Source organism: Thunnus thynnus, chromosome 7 (genome assembly GCF_963924715.1).
Source record: "Thunnus thynnus chromosome 7, fThuThy2.1, whole genome shotgun sequence".
Classification (NCBI taxonomy): Eukaryota; Metazoa; Chordata; class Actinopteri; order Scombriformes; family Scombridae; genus Thunnus; species Thunnus thynnus.
In genome coordinates, this window is record NC_089523.1 from 26,214,855 (window position 1) to 26,233,863 (window position 19,009).

Consider the following 19,009-nt stretch of genomic DNA (forward strand, 5'->3'; position numbering starts at 1 on the left):
ATAGCTTTTTCAAATTTACTTCATGAGGCCTCAGTGTCTTTGCATTTTTACTGTAAACAGGAAAATTGCTAATTACTATGTAGAGTCTATGATGACAGGGAAATGAGCGGGTGCGGGGGAAGGCAGAGTAATGGGTGTGTGCAAACAGCAGGGGTGTCCTCCTTCTTATGGAATGGTTGATACAGTTATTTGGGTGGATTCAGGTGGTGGTATGGGGGTTGGGCCAGGGCACTTGATGAGTCTGCTGTAATATTTAATAATATAGGCTGTCTGCAGTGGGCAGAAATGGAGATTTTTTTGAGATTTGGAGGTTTATTTGTGGGAAAGTGGGGGATGGGACAATATAATTCAATTTAAGGTTCACCTTTATTGTCATTTTACAATACAGGATTGCACAATAAAATGCATTTGTAGCCCCCTCCTCACTACACATACACAAAAATGTATAAACAGGTCAAATATTTTAATTACTATGTATTGATGCGCTAGGCAACAACTAATGAGAGGGAAGAAGACAGAGAAAGGGATGAATGAAAATGTGGCCCTGTATTGTAATGTGGATGCACTGTGTGAGGCTGGTGTGGTGGTGCAGGTGGTGGGGAGTTTGTTGGGGGTGGGGCTTTGGGTGAGGGGCAAACACAGTCATCTCTGGGTTTTATTCTGCAACGTGGAGTTGCCATGGAGACTGCTTCCACCGTAGTTTAGTCAAGATGGCTGCTGCAATCTGACAGCAGCAGCAGCAGCAGCAGCAGCCATGAGGAGGTCACACAATAGTGTGAGTTACTGTAGGTAATTGACTCACTGTCATTAATGACTTAAGAATCCAAATTTATAACTACTTCTTTAGATATTCATACATTATAACAAATATAACATCATTACAATATGTCAAATTTGCTAAGGATGTGTGTTTATTTTATATATTAAGCTATTCTTGGCAATTTATTGAAAAAAATTCTTCATGGCTTCTTGTATTAACGGATAACTGAATATCTGCCAGGTCATCCTGTCACTTGGAAATACATACAGTACCTAGTTAACATAATACAGACAGCGTGTGTTATAGGCGTGTACACATGAAAGACAGATAGATAAGATAATCAATCTAGTAACAAGGGTCAATCTGTTACATAGAAATGTCATATTATTGCATTGCCAATTCAAAACAAGTAGAGTACACTTGTAGAGTAAAACTCTCAGCAGACATAATAATATAATTACGGTGTGGCCTTTCCTCACGTTAATGATTGCACTTTTGAAATCATTTGAGATGCTATTTTTTATAGCCCTCAGGCAATTAATCTTCAGATGTTTGACTGATTTCATGCTCATGCTGGAACTCAGATAAGAACAACTCTTCCATATCTCCCCTGTATCCTAAACTGAACTGAGAGGTGTTATATGGCTATGTAATCTCGAATTTACAATGAGATTATGAAAAAACACTATATTTCTATTGTGTTGTTAAGAATTCATTAACCTTGACACAAACCCATCACATGAGTGTACAGGCATACATGACCCTAAGAGTGACCCAGTATTTTAACTGTAGGATTTCTGGTTTAGGACCCTTAAATCTTTAAAAAAAATGCTGTGTCATCACACAACACAAGTATGGTAGGACTGTATAAATATGTGGTTGATTTTCTAATTTTGAATATGTTATAATGTGCAAGGTAAATACTCTTAGGTGGAGAGCAGGACCTGGACACTTCAGCAAATCTCATACACTGAAACTCAGGTATTCATTTATTTATTTTACTGCTCTCACTGATAAGAGATACAATTACAAAGAAAAATCTTGACAACTCACGATTTATCGACAATTGCCTTTCTTTATCTAGAATTTAATTGGCTATCCATCTTAAGTCTCATGATCATTAATCATAGAGAAAGAAAAGATTACTCCAATGGTGTCTCTAAAAGAACACACCTAAAGCAAAGAAAGTAACTCTCATTGTATTACCTCATAGTTGCACTTCAGTCAGACAGCAGAACGTAGTCCTAAAAAAATAATTATTGTAACTCTGATTCAACTGCTAAGAGATTATGCTAGTTGAATTTACATTTAGAATTGCTAGATTTAGTGGCCCAAACTGTGGCCTCATTGACCCCAGGTCTGCTCCTAGCTTGTGGAAACACTGGGGTAATAAAGCCTGGCATTGCTACCCCGTACAGTGTATGATGGTAATAGGGAACGCTGGTACTTCCCATCATAATAGACTACCAGGTGTTGGATCTTCAACAATACTTTTTTCTTCTCAAGTTAATATAAGATCAGCACTCTTCACTTTGTCGCTGACTGTCCATAGTGTAGCTCTACTCAGATACAGGCTGCCTTTGTAACACTGACCCATTTAAGCCCAAAACAATGGCTGAATTGAGTAAGACCCTGAAAGCATCCACAGCCCTCTGCATTTTTGATGCACTTCTGTGACAACAGAGAAAGATAACAAAGAGGCAGAAAACAAAGATATTCATCACTGTAAAACTGAAAAATAGCAATATTGTATTCAAGCATACAGTACAAGTAGCCATTTCACAAAGTATCAAAAATAACAGTCAAAACAAGATTTTAATAGACTTTCTCTATACTCTCTTACACTCAACATTCTTTGTATTTTCTCAATACATTCTGCAGGGTTATGCATTTTAATCCAAACAAAGAGCACTCACTGTAACACTCAAGTTTTAACAGACATTAACATTTGATGAGGACAGTATCATATTGTCAAAGCAATATTATTACGCATGGATAAAAATTAAGAAAACAATGGTTTACACTGAGAGTGCCCATCGTTCTTTTGTTTAGTAGATAATATACAGATGGCCTGGAAATCAGCAACACCCCTACTTTCTGGAGCAACAGTTTACCATATTACTGTTATATTCTGCCATCTAGTGGTACAACATACATAATGGCCTTTCCTCAACAAAAACATTCCTCAAACACATTCCTAGAACCTTCTCAGTCTCTTCATAACCTCAGTATCAACTTACACATGTAAAAAGATAACAACACTCAGCAGATGAACTCACAGAGAACTATGAGTGATTACAAATAACACTAAAGTTACATGTACACATTCCTGATTTTAAAACTTTCAAAGACTAAACACCAGAACCAGTACCCTTATGGACAGTTTCCTTACTGTTCTGTAGTTTGCTCATATCTCCAAGGCGTTTGAAAAAGCTAAAAAATATTCCAGAGGTCTCAGTCTTACTCCACGTACTCTTGGGGGGAATATTTTCACTATTTCTCTGCAGGTGGTTGTGGGTGCCTGTGGGCTCTGCTGATTTGCCTTCTTGGTTTTGCTCCCCAAGCCCATCATCTGCTGGAGCATGGGTTAGAGAAACATTTGGCTTGCTTTTCCCTTTTGCTGATGGAGAATTCTGATCTGAGGCACCCAATTCTTTAAAGTCGTGAGAGAGGTCAGTAAAATCAAACACTTGATTTGAGTTGTGTCCAGCACCCTCTGCTTGCAGTATCCCTGTATGTCTTGCTGCAGGATTAGGAGTTCTACCTGTAGGCTTAACCCACAGATTGTCTTCCTCCTCCTCTGTTTTAGGGACTTTAGTGGGTAGAGTATGGCGGCGACCAAGGTTACGTTTTGAGGGGGACTGAGGATTGAGCAAAAATCGAACCAAGTCCTCATCGGTTGGGTCTCCAGGATATCTCTGTGTCGCCTCATCGAAGGTGCGCTGACGAGGCAAGCCACTTCTTGCACCAGGAGATTTCTGATTTTCCAGAGAATAGTCCCCAGATGAGACACTGCTGCGGCTGTTCTGATAGCGCAAAACCTTCTTTGATGCTTCACGCAACTTTAGGGCCTCCGCCTCATTATTGTCCTGTAGATCTTCCTCATCATCCTCAGTGGTGACTGAGAAAGCTCTACCTGTGAAGGAAGTGCTGGGGATCCTATTGGCTGGGCGTGTTAACCCACTAGTGTCCTCTTTTCCAGGAGTTTTCATCTCCTCTCCATGTAAGATGCCACCTTTTGCCTTGTTGTCTTCGCTATTAGACTGGGTGTTCTTGTGTGAAGAGTTCTCTGTGAGTTCATCTGCTGAATTCCACTCTTTTCTGCCCATCTCCATAGCCTTAAGAGAGCCTCCTCTATTTTGATTTTTGATTTGACCAGTGAGGAGATTAGCCTGAGATATAATCTCTGATAGGCTCCCATTGTTGGGACTACCACTCGTCGGGCTTCCATAAGTGGACGAGGGCCGTCCCGATCGTCTCCTAGAGACACGATTGGTAAGGAAGTTCTGCAGCATGGACTCTAATGCAATACCATCCATTTCTTTGTCTCTACTGGAGCAGGTAGCTGTGGACCTACGCTTGGCAGCATTCTGCAATCTGTCTCTGTGTCTTCGCTTCAACTCTGCCATCTCTCGGGCCTTGTTTTCCTGCAGGAAATCTCACAGTTAATGTAAGCAGGAGATTTTTTTTTACCTCAGTGAAGGAAAATCACTATATATACTTACCTGGATGGCTCGCATAAATTTCTCACAGAAAGACTTGAAAATGGAGCAACACTCCTCCAGTTTGAACTTGCTGGGGTCTTCACAAAAGTACTCTGCCACAGTGTCACTCACTGACTGAAGTTCCTGAAGATCAGTCTCTATTTCTGCCAAGCAGACCTCAGCCTCCTAAAAAAGCCCAAATCAAAACATAAGAACATGTAATCACTATTCACATCCACACAAACTTGGCTGAATCAGACCAACAGAAGGCTCCCTTACCTTTAGAAAATCCTCCATCTGAGCCTTTAGGTCTTCCTGCTTCAAGGTGTCAGCTTTGGCATGTTGCACTTTCTTTGACTGTCTTTCAAACTCTGCTTCAATGTCACATTTATATATTCTAAAAGTATGAGGAAAAAGATAAATTCTGATGGTACAGCAAAAAAAGAAGGTGAAAATACACTGAGTGCCTTAAAAATGAAAATGCTTACCTTGCTGCAGCTTCAATGTGTGTGAGTTGTTCTGGAAATTTAAGCAGGGCCACATCAGCATTCTGCGCTTGCTGTGTTGGACATGAAAGTTTGTATAAAAATCAAGTTTTACAAACATATATTTAGAATCAGAAAAACTAACAAAAAACTACATTGCAATTAGATCAAGGTAATTAAAGCTACTTGCCATCACAACATAATGCATAAGATTCATCCCAGGTTTATTTGCTTTGGTATCCACTAACTTCAGCAGAGAAGCCATTCGGAAGCCAATTGCACTGCCAGCATAGCCACCCTGTGATCAAATGAACAGAATGAGACTGAGAGACATACAAACACAGTGGAAAGTCATCCAAGGAACCACTATCACATATCATATACTTACAGCATTCATGTAATTTCCAGTCTTCAGTACCAGGCGAATGACAGAATGGAGATGATCAGAATTCAACAGTTCTAAAAGAAGACATGAAAGTGGCGAATTCCAAGTCTAAATTAGTTTACAACTCTAATTCAGGTCAAAATATGTTATGAGTATTATCTAGTTAAAATCAAACAAATAATACCCTTTCCAGCAGCTGTCAGAGTGCCAATGAATTCTTTCATTTCATCCATTAAGGGGAAAAATTCCTCTTTCAGAACCAAACTGCTGACACGCGCTTCATAACTAACAGATACAAAGTTTGTATCATTAGTAAAGTGCCACAGACATTCAACACTTATGATATATGGAATGACATTCAGATAACTCACCTGGGAATATTGACCAGCATTAGCATAAACAAATCTGCATCAGGGAGTGCGGAGCGCTCACCCTTAAAACTCAGCAGTTGTTTCACCTGCATTCATTGAAAGAACCAAAAAAACACATATTTTTAAACCAGATTGTTTTTTATGAGGTAAATTCACAAGCAACAAGACTGTTTTATTTGTATAACGCATTAAGCATATTTTTAAAAAATGAGCAGCTGTCACTAGCACCTCCCCGTCATCTGGCAGAAGCTTGCACAGCTCCCTCAGTTTTCCGGAACCAAAACTGAGACTGCTTCCTGATTTAATATCTTCAATCATGTCTCTTACAGGCCTGTGGAGGGAGGTGGAGAGACAGGTAGTGTTCAGATCATGTTTTTCTTTAGGGCTGGGACTTCTCATGAGTACTGTGTTTCCATGTTAAGGCCACATTTTACATCTCTGGAAGACTCAGACTGCCCACACACACAAGCCTCTACCTGCTCAAATACCTTTGTGAAACAGCATCACCTTCAATACACAGAAAAGCACATGCTGTACAAGAAATGAGAATGATGGAATATCCTTTGACAAGAAATATGTGTTTGGAGCAAGGAAAACATATGCACATGTTTGGAGAAAAATGCAGTAGATAGAAGCACTAAATAATAATAGATCACTTTGCAAATCCATTATGTTTTGTTTTGCTGTTGGTGACATTTCAGTTTGTTTTGTTTGTTTTAGGCCATCATCAACAATTGTATGGTGTGTTTTTTCTATTTCCTGTTAGATCTGTTCCGTAGGCTACATAGCCTGAGGCAATACATTTAACTCATCTGGTTACCTCAGGGAGGTAACCTGTTATGGCTGTAGAGCAGCGTTGATCAGACCCGCCAGGACATGCTGGCTTTCAAAGATCTATGAACATGAGGCAGCCATGTTGCACACTAATCTGTCTGAATCATCATCTGCCGTGGAACTTGGAAAGATTATTGAGCAAAAGCAATCATACTTTAAGTATACTACCACTGACTCACCGCTTGAATTGCTTTAGGAAAATTCCAATGTTCATACTCTGCTTGGAGCTGAGGATGGAAACCTAGGAATGGGAACAGAAACAGACCTGGATATAATCAGCTTGTCAGTTGCTAAGATAATCTTACTATTTGCTTGAGCAGTGATTTTTGTATCAGAGATACCTCAGCTTTGCAAACAGACAGTTGACTCCAAAGGTTAAGAATCTCTGTTGATTGAATTGAACACTCAGGGCAAAGATATCATTTTGCATTAGTGATACATTTTCTCATTGTCTTTCTTGGAAGTACATAGGTCAAAATAAAAATTTAGTGACAGATTTTACACTTTTGACACTTTTAGATGTATGTTTGACCTTGATTTATCTACAAAAACAATGACACTGAAGGATAAAAAAATATGAGAAAAAAGTCTTTGTTTCTGGTTGTTTTGACTACTTAACTAAAGCTTGAATACAGAGCACTACTATGTTGAATAGTGCTGTATGAGAACACAATTATGCCTTCCTTGAGCAAACAGATATGAAGAATAGTGAGACTCCACCCATGTATTGTAAATCAAAACACAAAGTACCTGAGACATTACATCACAGTGTTTATTACTATCTCGGAAAGGCAATGTACAAATAAATCAATTATTTTGCTACCCTTACAGTGAGATAAAAAAATCTTATAGATTATATGTAGTATAATATTTTTAAGGTTTTACTATTGTTCAATTCCCTATAAATTACATGGATTATTTAGTTATGGCATATGCAGAATGGATTAAACAGAAGAGATCATTATTCACATTTTGGGTCCTACAGAGAATTTGCTCCAATAGAGGTTTTAGGTTTTTGGCTGAGCTAAACATTGTAAGAATGATTCCTGTTTATCTCAACTGCAAGCCTTGTCAAAAAATCTATCCAAGTCAAAATAACTTGTCTCTACATCTCAGCATTACACAACAGAAAATACCATACATTTCAATCTATTGCTACAAACCCTTGGGGTTAAAGCAAAGTGTGACACTATCCTCTGGCTGGTTGTACTCACCATTTCCCCTCCTGAGGCAGCAGTTGGCATGCCCCTCAGACTTTGGCGTTTCAGGGCCTTGAGTTGTTGTTGGCCCTGCTTGTGGCTGAACAGCTCCTCCATGTGATCAGTGTCCAGCTCATATTCCCCATCAGGTTTATCTGCTGTCCAGATGTTGTGCTTTCCTATCACGCTGTGTTTGGGAATGGTTTCCCAGTTGAAATTGCGCATCCTGGAGCGCCGGCGCTCACCTTTGGCAAAGAGACCCGGGCCATTTAGGGATGGAGGGAGGCCAGGGGCCGGAGGTGGAGGAGGTGGTGGAGGCGGTGGAGGCGGTGGTGGCGGAGGTGGTGGTGGAGCGGGAGGACCTCCTGGTTGCATCTTTTGACATGAACCTCTCAGAAGGTTTGGGATGCAGTCATGGTCTCAGTTACACATACTGGCAGGATTAAAGCCTCGTAATGAAATATAAGATGTTTTTAAACCAATGTTTTTATGGGACTGCGGTGCAGCCGTTGTCCTGGAGAGACTAGTTCAAAATGATGTCATGTAGGGTGATGCATTCAGACTAAAGGAGGAACAGAACAGGGTGTGGACAGAGTTAAAACAACTGCCATGTTAACTACAACTGTAAGCAACAGTGGTTAGTAATGGATAAAACTTTCTCCACTGTAGGCTACCTCAAATTTAATTGTAATACTGTATCTTCCTAAATGGTTATCGAAACTTAAGAAAACCATCAATAACCTATGATACATTTTAGAATGATAACACAGAAATCGAATCTAATATCATGTCAAATCTATCATAATACCCACAAATTGTAATGGGATTATTATGGTTTATAGTGGTACCTTAGGGAGACACTATAAAAAAATAGTTTTTGAATATGTTAAATTCAGTGCAGCTGACTGTTCATAGTCCAGTTATACTAGCAGCTTGTTCTTTGACAAAACATTAGGCCCTCCTGTATTTGAATGGAAAATGAAATGAACATAATTTCATTGGCGTTATCCACCTTAATTTATACACTTCTAATACCACCATTTTTAATATATTAACAGTAGGTCTATTATCAGGTAAAAATCAGGAAGTAAAAAGATAACTTACCTTTGTTTTTGTTCATCTGCTGCACTATTATCCTCATTTATTTCCTTTTTTCCAGTCTTATTCCTTTGTCCTCATGTTAAAACTTAGAACTTAAATAGTACAGAGTGTCAACAAACTGGATAGCGCAAGAAAAGAGTGTCGAAACTTTTACCTGCGTGTAAACGACACGCCCAGGTAACTCATTTATGTCCATGACAGCCCACACCTTCCGCAGCAAGAGGAACTCTGGGTTTTGTACTGAACTCTTTTGGCTTGTTGGCAGGAATTTGTGGCCGCGCTGTGTTTTCTGTCTGGTCGTCATGAATTCGTGATGTTAACAGTCCAGAGGATTTACAGACTGGTCCAGCGTGATTAACTGATAGAGAGAGAAAATTGATTTCTTAAAGGCGTTTGTAGTAGGTTACCACTTCAGCCTACAACAAACCATAACTATTAATCATTCTGTTCTGTTAGAGCTCGTGTTTATAATTGCCTCGATATCTTTCTTTTCATCAGTTGTGTGAGCAAAAACAAATAAGCAAATCCGTGAATAAATGAATGAATGAATGGATGAATGAGTGGTTTTAAAAAAAAAGTTAAACAATAGATAACATAGCTACTATGGTTAAACATTAACCAAAGACCAACTCTGATGGGCTTTTGGTCAGCCTGACATTTATCTGCAGGGTAGCAGCAAGAACTTCAACTCTGTCCTAAAAATGATAAGCCCTTAAGAGGATGGTAACACCCTAAATAGATTTGAATGCCAATCATTTGATTCTCTATGCAGGCAATACCAATAAACTGAGGCAGAGTCATTTCTAATGCCCAGTTGTACAAGTTACTCATCTTGCTGAGTAACCTCATCTTACTTTTCTATGAACAAATGCGTCCTTAATAATGCAAGGACATTTTAAACTTACTTATTTTAAGATTTTGTACCTTTAAGAGTACATTTCTTGAAAGTTGTAGCGATAGTAAAGAACTACAGTAGCTGTTCCTTTTATAAAACACTTCACAGAATTTATAGTCTCAAAAATTTCAAAATAAAAACTATGTTGAATTGTCCCTTTTGCTTCGAAAGCCTGGCATTATAACAGAAATCCCAAGGAATATTAATATTTTTGGCTGCATACAGATATCCACAGACGACTGAAGGGATTGACTCTAAGGAGTACATGTATTTATGATTTAAGATGGTTAAAAAAATATGTGATCACTCTAAACTGTATATCACCTGAAGATCCAAGCGGGTAGCTCCGAATCTGAAAAGTGAAGCCAATGCAGAAGTGCCTTAAACCTGCATTCTCTCTATTGGCCATCAGGGGGCAACTCAATTGTCTCCAATCAGAAGTCCGTTTGTATAGAAGTCTATGAGAAAATCACCTTACTTCTCACTTGATTTATTACCTCAGCAAACACTTTCCTAATGGTCTCAATCATACATATCAATTCAGTGTTTTCTGATATACCTTTCCTGATCTGAGAGCATTTATAAACTCTATTCAGATAGGATTATGTTTACTGGGACAGAGAAGTGGAAAAATGGAATCATCATAACACGTTTTTATAATCTGCTATGTTTTACCTGCTGTACACACATACAAAAAGGAACCATCCAGCTTGTTTAAACTACTCTTAACTGCCCTGTGAACATTAGACCAAACTACTTCCCTTATTCAAGTCTACTTCTTCCTTAACTACAAACTAACGCAACCTCATCAGACCTACAGTATAACAAAAAATTGGAAAATGTTTAAGAGGAACTGAAACTTATATCATGACTAAGAGTGCATGGGTATGTTCAGTATTCCCATTCACTATACTGTCAACCCCATTCCCTGTACTGACGTGCACATAAACTAAATCAGTGAGGGAAACAAGACACACACAACAGTTAAACACAGTAAATGCATACAGCAGATCACAGGATATGATGGTTATTTGCCCAACCATCATGTCTTTTTACAGTTGGCCTCTAACATTTAATATAAGGACTAACTGTACGGGCAACAAGTTGAATCAAAGTTTGTAACGTTTTCTGATGCTGTAAAAGGTCAGTAGGGTGTTAACACTGGTGGAGTAAAGGAAGTGATTAAGACATGCAAAAACACGTTGACATATGCCTTAAAACTTGAATTAAGACTTTTCAATAATGAAAGTATGCCTCAGTGAAATGAATGAATACTACATGGAAAACATATTAGAGATATATCATACTGTATTGTCATGTACATAATTAATAGTGCCATACATATTACATATGAGTTGTGACTTTTCTCTACATACTCTGTGAAAGCGTTCCATATCAAACTGACACATTTGTGTCAACTGCACAGTTAAGTGGAACAAAACATCCAGCAGACTTTATTGGAAATGCAGAACAAGACAAAGACAATCAGCTGACTAGGACTTAAAAGAAGTTTACGTAACACACAATGTTATGTTACAGATTGGTAAATAAATAACACAAAATATGATACATGTATTCATACATTCTGTCCTTGAAGAGATACTGGAACGTGTATCCTAGTCTAGGATTCCCATTAACTGTTTGTGTTGTAAAAACGAGACAACTTAAACACAACTGCTGTGTCGCAAAGGCCATTTTTATAGTTGCACAATGGCGCCTCCCTTTAAAAATGTTCAGTCAAACCCTGGCTGTGGTGCATTTTGATTTCATTATGAGATTTGAAATGTCGGGATTTGTCATTTGAGGTGTTACTGCCAAACATATTACATCTGTTTTTGAGGCTTGTTTGCATTTTTAATGTTTGTAAACTCTTGAGTTGTAACTGTGCTGGATTCATAAAGATCTACAATTCTAAAGGTACTCAAAATTTAGGAGCTCAACTTAATTATGGATTGTATATTAAGTAAGAGAAAATCACTATATTACAGTATATATTTTCCCTTCTATACATGTAAACTGACCATTGAGGCAGGTATTACACAAAGTAAGATTAGAAACATAGTGAGATAACTTTGAAAATCATGCTATATCCTGGTGATTCCGATTTAAACATGAATATTAAGTTTAAGAATCTGATTCAGTCATGCATACCCAAGAAACATACATACAATTTCAGAGGATATTTCATAACATTTGACATTATCCCGCTAACTTGCTAATCCACTTTGTGGAATTCCTCTCATGTGATATATCATGAAATATTAAAGATAACGCTTCAGGCAACATAAAAAACAACAAAAAATGCATGTGCAAAACTGCCAAAGGATATTTCCACAATAGTAGACTATACTGTACATACATAAGATATATACATGTAAATGATTGTGCTACCCAAAGAAAAATAAAGTAATATTTTGTGACTTAACAAAAAACCCTAAATACAAATGAAATCCTCGTACCATCTATGTCAAATAAGTGATATTGAAAAACAATACAAACTTGATCTCTCATGTTTTTCTTCACTGTTCTCAACTGATCCTACAGTATACTCCTTTATGAATTTACTTCTTGTCCATCTAACCATGATCTCAAGTTCATCACTGACCAGCGTGTCACTGTACATCTCAACCAGCTGAACCCTGAGCGTTCTTTACTGCTCCTCCAGCCAGGATGGCTTGTCTGATCCTGGGGGCTTTAGCTTTACATTGAATTGTATAAGAGTTTGTTCCAGCTGCTGCTGGTTGCCAGCAAAGTAAGCCGAGATAGCATTATGGAAGAGGAGCAGCTGCTTGTGCATCACCTTCACCTAGAAGTAAAAAAGAAGAGAGAAAAGTTAGCCATTACAAACAAAGTTTTCAAGTGTTTAAAGGAAAGCACAGCCAGTGGATGTTTATTAAGATGACAGTAACTCATTGCTCAGATTCAAGAGGAGCAGCCTATAAACAATCTTCACATTCCTCTGGAATGTATTCCCAAGTGTCAAGTAGACTTTTAAGATATTTTAAGGCATGGAAAGTCTTACAGCCTGCAACTAATGTTGATTATTATCTTTATCATTTTTCCCCCAAATCTTGTAAAAATTATCAAAATATATAAAACAGAATTATGTTTTATGTTTTAATAGTGTGGGTCATGAGTGTGTGTTTACTTTGTCAAATTGATGCATTGTCTTTCTCTTACTCTTCCTGCAATAATTATCTGTGACATTTAACGCTGGACTTATCTAACAATACAGTGTAATCTAATCAATCAATCAGCATGATGTGAGACAGAGATGACTGATTGGAATGCATCATATCATGTTCCATCTATTCTTGATATGATTCCCCAACTTGTTTAGATTTTTCAGCCAAATGCAATCTCGAGTGTGTGTTTTATAAATATGAGCAGTTCGGGTAAGATGTAGAGGTCTGTGGAAAGTCTGAACACAGGAGTGCAACTCTGACTAAAACTACAAACCTTGTTTTCCTCTAGGAATTTGAGCTTGATAGTGACATCACTACGCAGCCGTTCGTATTTGTCTCTGTGGAGTTGGTAATCATTCTGGGCCATATCTATGCGGACCATGGCAGCGGCATCCCTTGGGCCCAAACTCAGCTCTTCCAGATCAGAACGGTAGGCGTCAAACTCAAGTCTGCATGTCAAAATAGAAAACAGCTGTCAGTCAAAGGCTTTCACATTCCAGGCAAACATTCAACAGAGATTTTGTTTAAAGGATCTGCAAAATGTTACACTTTCTTACCTTGCATTTTCATAATGCTTAATGGTCATCAGAGTATCCTCCATTGTTTTGTTAACCAGGGTGTTGACACTGGATACAAAGAAGTTGATGGCACCAAGCAGGGCCTCGCCATTCTTGCACAACAGCTTTTGAGTTTCTGCATTATACCCAAACTCGTCCTGCAAAGAAAACACATATGTTTTACGTGCTACCTTAATGAAAGGGGGTGAGGGGTGGTGGTGGGGAGGGTTGACAATACTGTACCTGCAACTCTGGGGACTTCTGGCTGAGGTCGGTGAAGGTGTCTCCAAGAGCCTGTTGTGTTTGCACCATGCACTGAAAATGATTAATGAGCGCAGTGGCCAGTCTTAGGATGTTTTCATACTTGCTCTTGGTGTCTCTTAAGACGTCAATCTGAGCCTCCAGTTCGAGGTCTACTGTCCGTGAGCCTCGTCCAAACCGCTCTGAAAACATCTGTTTGGTACACTATGTTGGGTAGTGGATAAAGACAAAGAGATTCCAATAAACTCAGCATGAAGAAGATCTCATGAAGTTAAGGCATCTATCTATCTATCTATCTATCTATCTATCTATCTATCTATCTATCTATCTATCTATCTATCTCAGCTTTTGGAAGCTTAAAAAAAGAAAAGTACAATACCTTATATGTATTTATGCCCCATTTCTTTACACTGTCCAATTTCTCCACTGCCACACCACGAGAAACTTCCTCAGTTGAATTGCAAGTATTATGGTTCGAGGACCCTAAAAAAGACGAAAAAGAGAACAGTTCACTTACACACTCGAATGCATATTATCCTATCAAAGTCGACAAGGCTAACAGAAATCGTATGGGTCGTATGACAATGAGCATGGACATGGTGATGAGCCTGGTGATACCTGAATGCTGGTCTGTGTGTTGGGCAAGACGACTTGCTGCAGATTGGCTTTTAGGCAAGTTAACACCCCTCGATTTCATGCGAATGTCTGAAATGAGCATGGTGATGAAAGGAAGCGAGGGTGAGAGGAAGACATGGCAGTGAAATATGTGTCAGAAAAAGCTTGGCAGTGAGATACGCAGCTGAACAGCAGAGTATGTTGACTGAAAGGAAAATGTTAGGCTACATGATGGAGGAGTTGTGGTTTTGAAATAATCCTTCATGCAGGTTTCTCATGCAGAATCATTTATAAAAAAAGGGTTAAAATGGACTTAATGGGGTGAGAGGTAAGTACCAAGCAATGATAAAACAGTCATCCAAAGTGCATTTCACAGTACATAAGAAGACATCCTTATTAGACATCAATACAACATTTCAAGTGACAGCCCTGTAATATCAGGTTAGTGCATCCCTTATTTTAAAAGCTGCCAAAACATTTCTGGTTGCTGAAGCTGTGAGTTGAAGAGGTACTAGCAAGGTTGCATACAACTCCCTTGGACAAGCAATAGCAAAACCTCTACAAGGGGCCAGAACAGACCAACATATAAAGGTTAACTTAGAAAACAAGAAAGGTCTTCAGAATACACAGCCACCTGGTCCAGGCGCAGGGGCTCGTCTTCTGTCCAGATACTCAGGGTTGAGGCGAATTGCAGGCCCTATGGGATATGGACGTTTGTAATATAAACCAGGAGCCTAAAGGTCAGCAGCTCTCTGGTGACACATTACAATACACAGAAGATAAGCGCTCAGTATGGTGTCTTAAAGGGGCATTAAGTATCGACCTCTTTCAGTGACTGAAGGATTTCAACAACACAGACAGATCTCTGGCACAGCTCAGAGCAGCCTGCAAGTGATAATACACAGAGACATAAATGGGGGGTTGGGGGGTTCAAAACAGAGCGTTGTAATCCAACGCTACATCCATGGTTGTTTATCCTGCAACGTTCACCTTATCTGCCTGGACTGAACAGTGAGCTGTTTGAAGCTATAAATGTCAGGACCTAGCAAAGAATTCCAGTGTCATTTGTATTGATCCACAACCCTATGAAACTATGTGGAGTTATTAGCATCACCTTAAGGTATGGTACAGCATCTCTTACTTAATGCACCTTTAAATTTGTGGTACTGTATCTTTGAAGGGCAAACTGTGTCTGTGCTGTAAAAAAAACAAAACACCAAAGCAACACCTGTACAGAATTGCTGTCACATTTGCCAGAAATACCTTTGATGGAGCTGGTTGGAATGATGCCCCCTGCAGGTCCTCCATAACCTCCTGAGACAATGCTGGTTTCATTCAGGTTGGGTCCAGAAACCATCACCTGCTGCAAATCCTGATAGATTTACAACAAAATACTGGCAATAAATATGATTTAGAATCCTGTAAATATTCACAGTTTACTACATTAGTGAGCACAATCAATAATGTTATCAAACTATCTTTGTGGGCCAGAAAGCTGCACCTGAGCTACTTTTAGTTAATTTTTTATAGAATTTGCTACATCCCAAAGTTAAAATATGAATAAGAAAGGATTCTTGTCATAGTTTATAAGAGCTGAAACAGAGTTATCCAAGTCAACCTGCACACATTGCATATATGTTGTCTTTTATTTATTGTGGTAACCATCCAAATTACTATCCTCACACACAGACAGACATATTATTCATGTAGCACCACTGATACTGTAACTTTCAACACTGTTTTATAAAATTTTCTCTACCTGTTCATAAATGCACCACTGAACTTGTGCAGGCTGTATCAGAATGAGACATAAGATGATGCAAAAGGCCATATGGCTGTCCCAATTAAAGTCATAGTTACTCTCTTAACATCTTAGCAAATAATGAAGTCATTCCCAGTTTCAGGTAGTGGTAATTCTGGTCTATAGCTACTGTACACAACTGCAGGCCTATGCATGATTAGGTAACAGTTGGCCTACCCAGCCTTAGTCCTAGACTGTGCTGTCAAGTGTAAAGGTTCCGACAACCACAAAATTTAACAAGAGGACACTGTCACTGAGATGAGGAAAAAAAAAAAAAGGAATAAGTGACCTGCTCCAGGCTGTCATCCTCTGGCAGTGCCCCTGTGTCTCCATTGCTGTTAATGGGGATCTCCATGGTAGCAGCCTTGCTCATGATACTGTCTGCCATAATGAAATCTCTGCAAGACAACACCAAACATTGACACATATCAAGGATGGCATCATGTTTGTAATTTGGTAAAATTGATTTTAATAAGCTACAGCTTTCTAATCCACACCGACACAAACACACACAAAAAAAACAGCTTGCTTACACTGATGCTAACGTGGTGTAGCTGGCTAGTGGGCTACTACTTGACAGCTAGCTTCCTCACCACTGAAGCAGCCTGATATCGCAGCCCAAGTCCAGTTGTCCGAAGAAGAAACAAGTCGTCGTTTGCACAGACAGCAGTCGTAAAATGTAAAACAATGACGCCGTTGTCTTTAAATATTGTAATCCAACGCTACATCCATGGTTGTTTATCCTGCAACGTTCACGTTATCTGCCTGCTTCCATGCAACTCATCCAGAAAATCCCTGCATCCAGCCAGCCAGCAGCTTTAGTAGTACCACTTCCAAATAAAAGTTTGTGTCATTTTTATTCCTTTGTAAGGCGCACGGCTGGGCTTTAAAAGCAAAGCACGTTGAGTAAAATGTGGTATATATGCAGGTTTGTGGGTATCATCGCATAAATGTGAAACTGGAAGCCCGTACTATGAATGTATGCTCATATTTTGAAGGATAATACCTCAAGCATCCCCTCCCCCCGCCTCCCCCTGCTCCATCTTCCACGTCATGCAGTGCTGACGTAGCTTTATCACTAAACTGCAGTACTATCTTTTTTCCTGAAGATGTCACTGAAAGCTTACTATTACATATAAAATCTGACACGTCATACATCCAGCAGTCCTCCATTAGTAACCCCCTTAGAAACAACTAAACATCTATTTTTTGAGTGTAGTACACTTCAGGATTCTGGAAAAAATTGAATACTATGTTGACACTCAAACTAATCATCCAGTTAAGCTGGAAACCAAGGATGTAGTACTATATTATGAAAACAAAAAACAGAAAGTCCAGCAGACTGTCATTTTACTAATTTTAAACCTGCAGTGCGAAACTTTTACATATTGAACGTCATTCAAGCCCTTGACAGACGAGTTCACACAATGCATATTAAGCCTATTACCGCCAGATGAATCTCTCTGTATTTCACAGTATATGGAGTTTTTAAATCTCATGTCAGGGGCGACATTCCCGCGCTGGCCGTTTGGCTGTTAATTGTGCGGCTCGAACTAGACTTTCCAAATGTTATCGGACGGAATGGATCAAATTCTGATAGTGAAATGAGTCATTTCACGGGGGCTGTGTGACGCTCAAAACAATTTATCCACCGTTTTACAGCTGCAACAGTAGGTTATGGCCAGTAGTGTACTGGCTATCGGGCATACTGTTTTGGGACAAATCCCGGTGGGCGGTGGACCGTCAGAAAATACATTTTTAAGCCAGTGGACCGTCAAAATACATCCGTTTTTACCAGCCCTCTTCAGTCGAGCGCCCCCCTTTACTCTCACTGCCAGAGGGGGGAGACAAAAGTCCCGCACTCCAGCTTTAATGGGGATATTTCAGATCCATAAAGCCAAATTCTTGAGGTGTCCCCATCGTTTGAACCTTTCACAATTGAATATAGAAAGTATTTTGAGTGTATGCAAATTGTAAACAACAAGAAATATATACAATTAGTATGCTACAAGAATATTTTAAAGAAATTTGATTTCATTGCCTGACATTTCTGTTATTATTTTATATAATTGTCTTCTCTCTCCTTTCTTTTGATATTTATTTTCATTATTATAATATATACCTTACCCCATGTCCTGTTGACATGTTGAATGTATTATCCTATTAAGAGTGGAGTCATACCTGTTGTATTATCCTTATTTCATATGATGCCTTAATGTTCTCTTTTTTTTCTTAATACATGTTGTAAGTGATGATTTCTACAATAAAGAGATGGGGGTGGGAAAGTAACTCCATTAGAGCGTCTGGTCCCTCAAATGTTATGAGTGTGAATTATCTCAAGGAGGATTGTTGCGTCCTGTGTGTCTCACTGATTGCAGTATCTCTTGAAAATCAAACTGTATAAATACAGTCGTTTGTTTTGAGATGTGAAAAGCCTTGCGATGGACCTCACCCTAGTAAACTGACTACATTTCCAATCATTTGCCTCATTTGTTTCAATCAGGGAACGAGCACATGGTTTCCAAATGTAGAAGTCTTTCAGTAATTACTCCAGCTCTGAATAGAGAACCAACTCTCCACACCTTCTACCCACAATGTTTTCCTGTGTGGCAAAAAGGTTAGTTTTCCTTGATGTTAAGGGTGACATATTTTCCAAACATCTGAAATATCATGTTAAGAAATCCTCTTCTTCCTTCTTCATCATCATCCTCTTCCATCTTTCTTAGAAGTAGACTATCTACATGCCTGAATTTGATTACTGCACCACCAAGATCAAAGACAACAAAATGGCAAATGATAAGGTTGGATGTTATGCTATAATGGTTGCAAAGCCAATGTTAAAATGTGTCTGCATCG

At 38.9% G+C, this 19,009-nt stretch overlaps 2 protein-coding genes across 6 annotated transcripts; both read right to left on the reverse strand.

The window, feature by feature from the left end:
• Nucleotides 1-2,556: 2,556 nt before the first annotated feature.
• On the reverse strand, nt 2,557-9,195 carry fhdc4 (FH2 domain containing 4). Its single transcript, XM_067595197.1, has 12 exons — nt 8,843-9,195; nt 7,754-8,300; nt 6,719-6,780; nt 5,934-6,036; nt 5,706-5,791; nt 5,519-5,619; nt 5,338-5,408; nt 5,140-5,247; nt 4,953-5,023; nt 4,744-4,861; nt 4,486-4,650; nt 2,557-4,407 (listed from the first exon to the last, which is right to left on the reverse strand). Exons 2-12 carry the CDS (start codon nt 8,111-8,113, stop codon nt 3,112-3,114), a joined length of 2,541 nt encoding a protein of 846 aa, XP_067451298.1. The 5' UTR covers nt 8,114-8,300; nt 8,843-9,195; the 3' UTR covers nt 2,557-3,111.
• Nucleotides 9,196-11,160: 1,965 nt separating this feature from the next.
• LOC137186340 (arfaptin-2-like) lies at nt 11,161-17,139 on the reverse strand. Of its 5 annotated transcripts, none has more exons than XM_067595200.1 (10): nt 16,747-17,138; nt 16,443-16,551; nt 15,616-15,724; nt 14,987-15,049; nt 14,356-14,442; nt 14,117-14,220; nt 13,720-13,941; nt 13,477-13,634; nt 13,194-13,368; nt 11,161-12,540 (listed from the first exon to the last, which is right to left on the reverse strand). In XM_067595200.1, the coding sequence occupies exons 2-10, from the start codon at nt 16,539-16,541 to the stop codon at nt 12,385-12,387; spliced, it is 1,173 nt and encodes a 390-aa protein (XP_067451301.1). In that variant the 5' UTR covers nt 16,542-16,551; nt 16,747-17,138; the 3' UTR covers nt 11,161-12,384. The 5 variants fall into 5 exon arrangements, with proteins under 5 accessions (XP_067451301.1, XP_067451299.1, XP_067451303.1 ...); XM_067595198.1 differs by having other exon boundaries at nt 16,687-17,137; XM_067595202.1 differs by lacking the exon at nt 14,356-14,442 and having other exon boundaries at nt 16,687-17,139.
• Between the last annotated feature and the right edge of the window lie 1,870 nt (nt 17,140-19,009).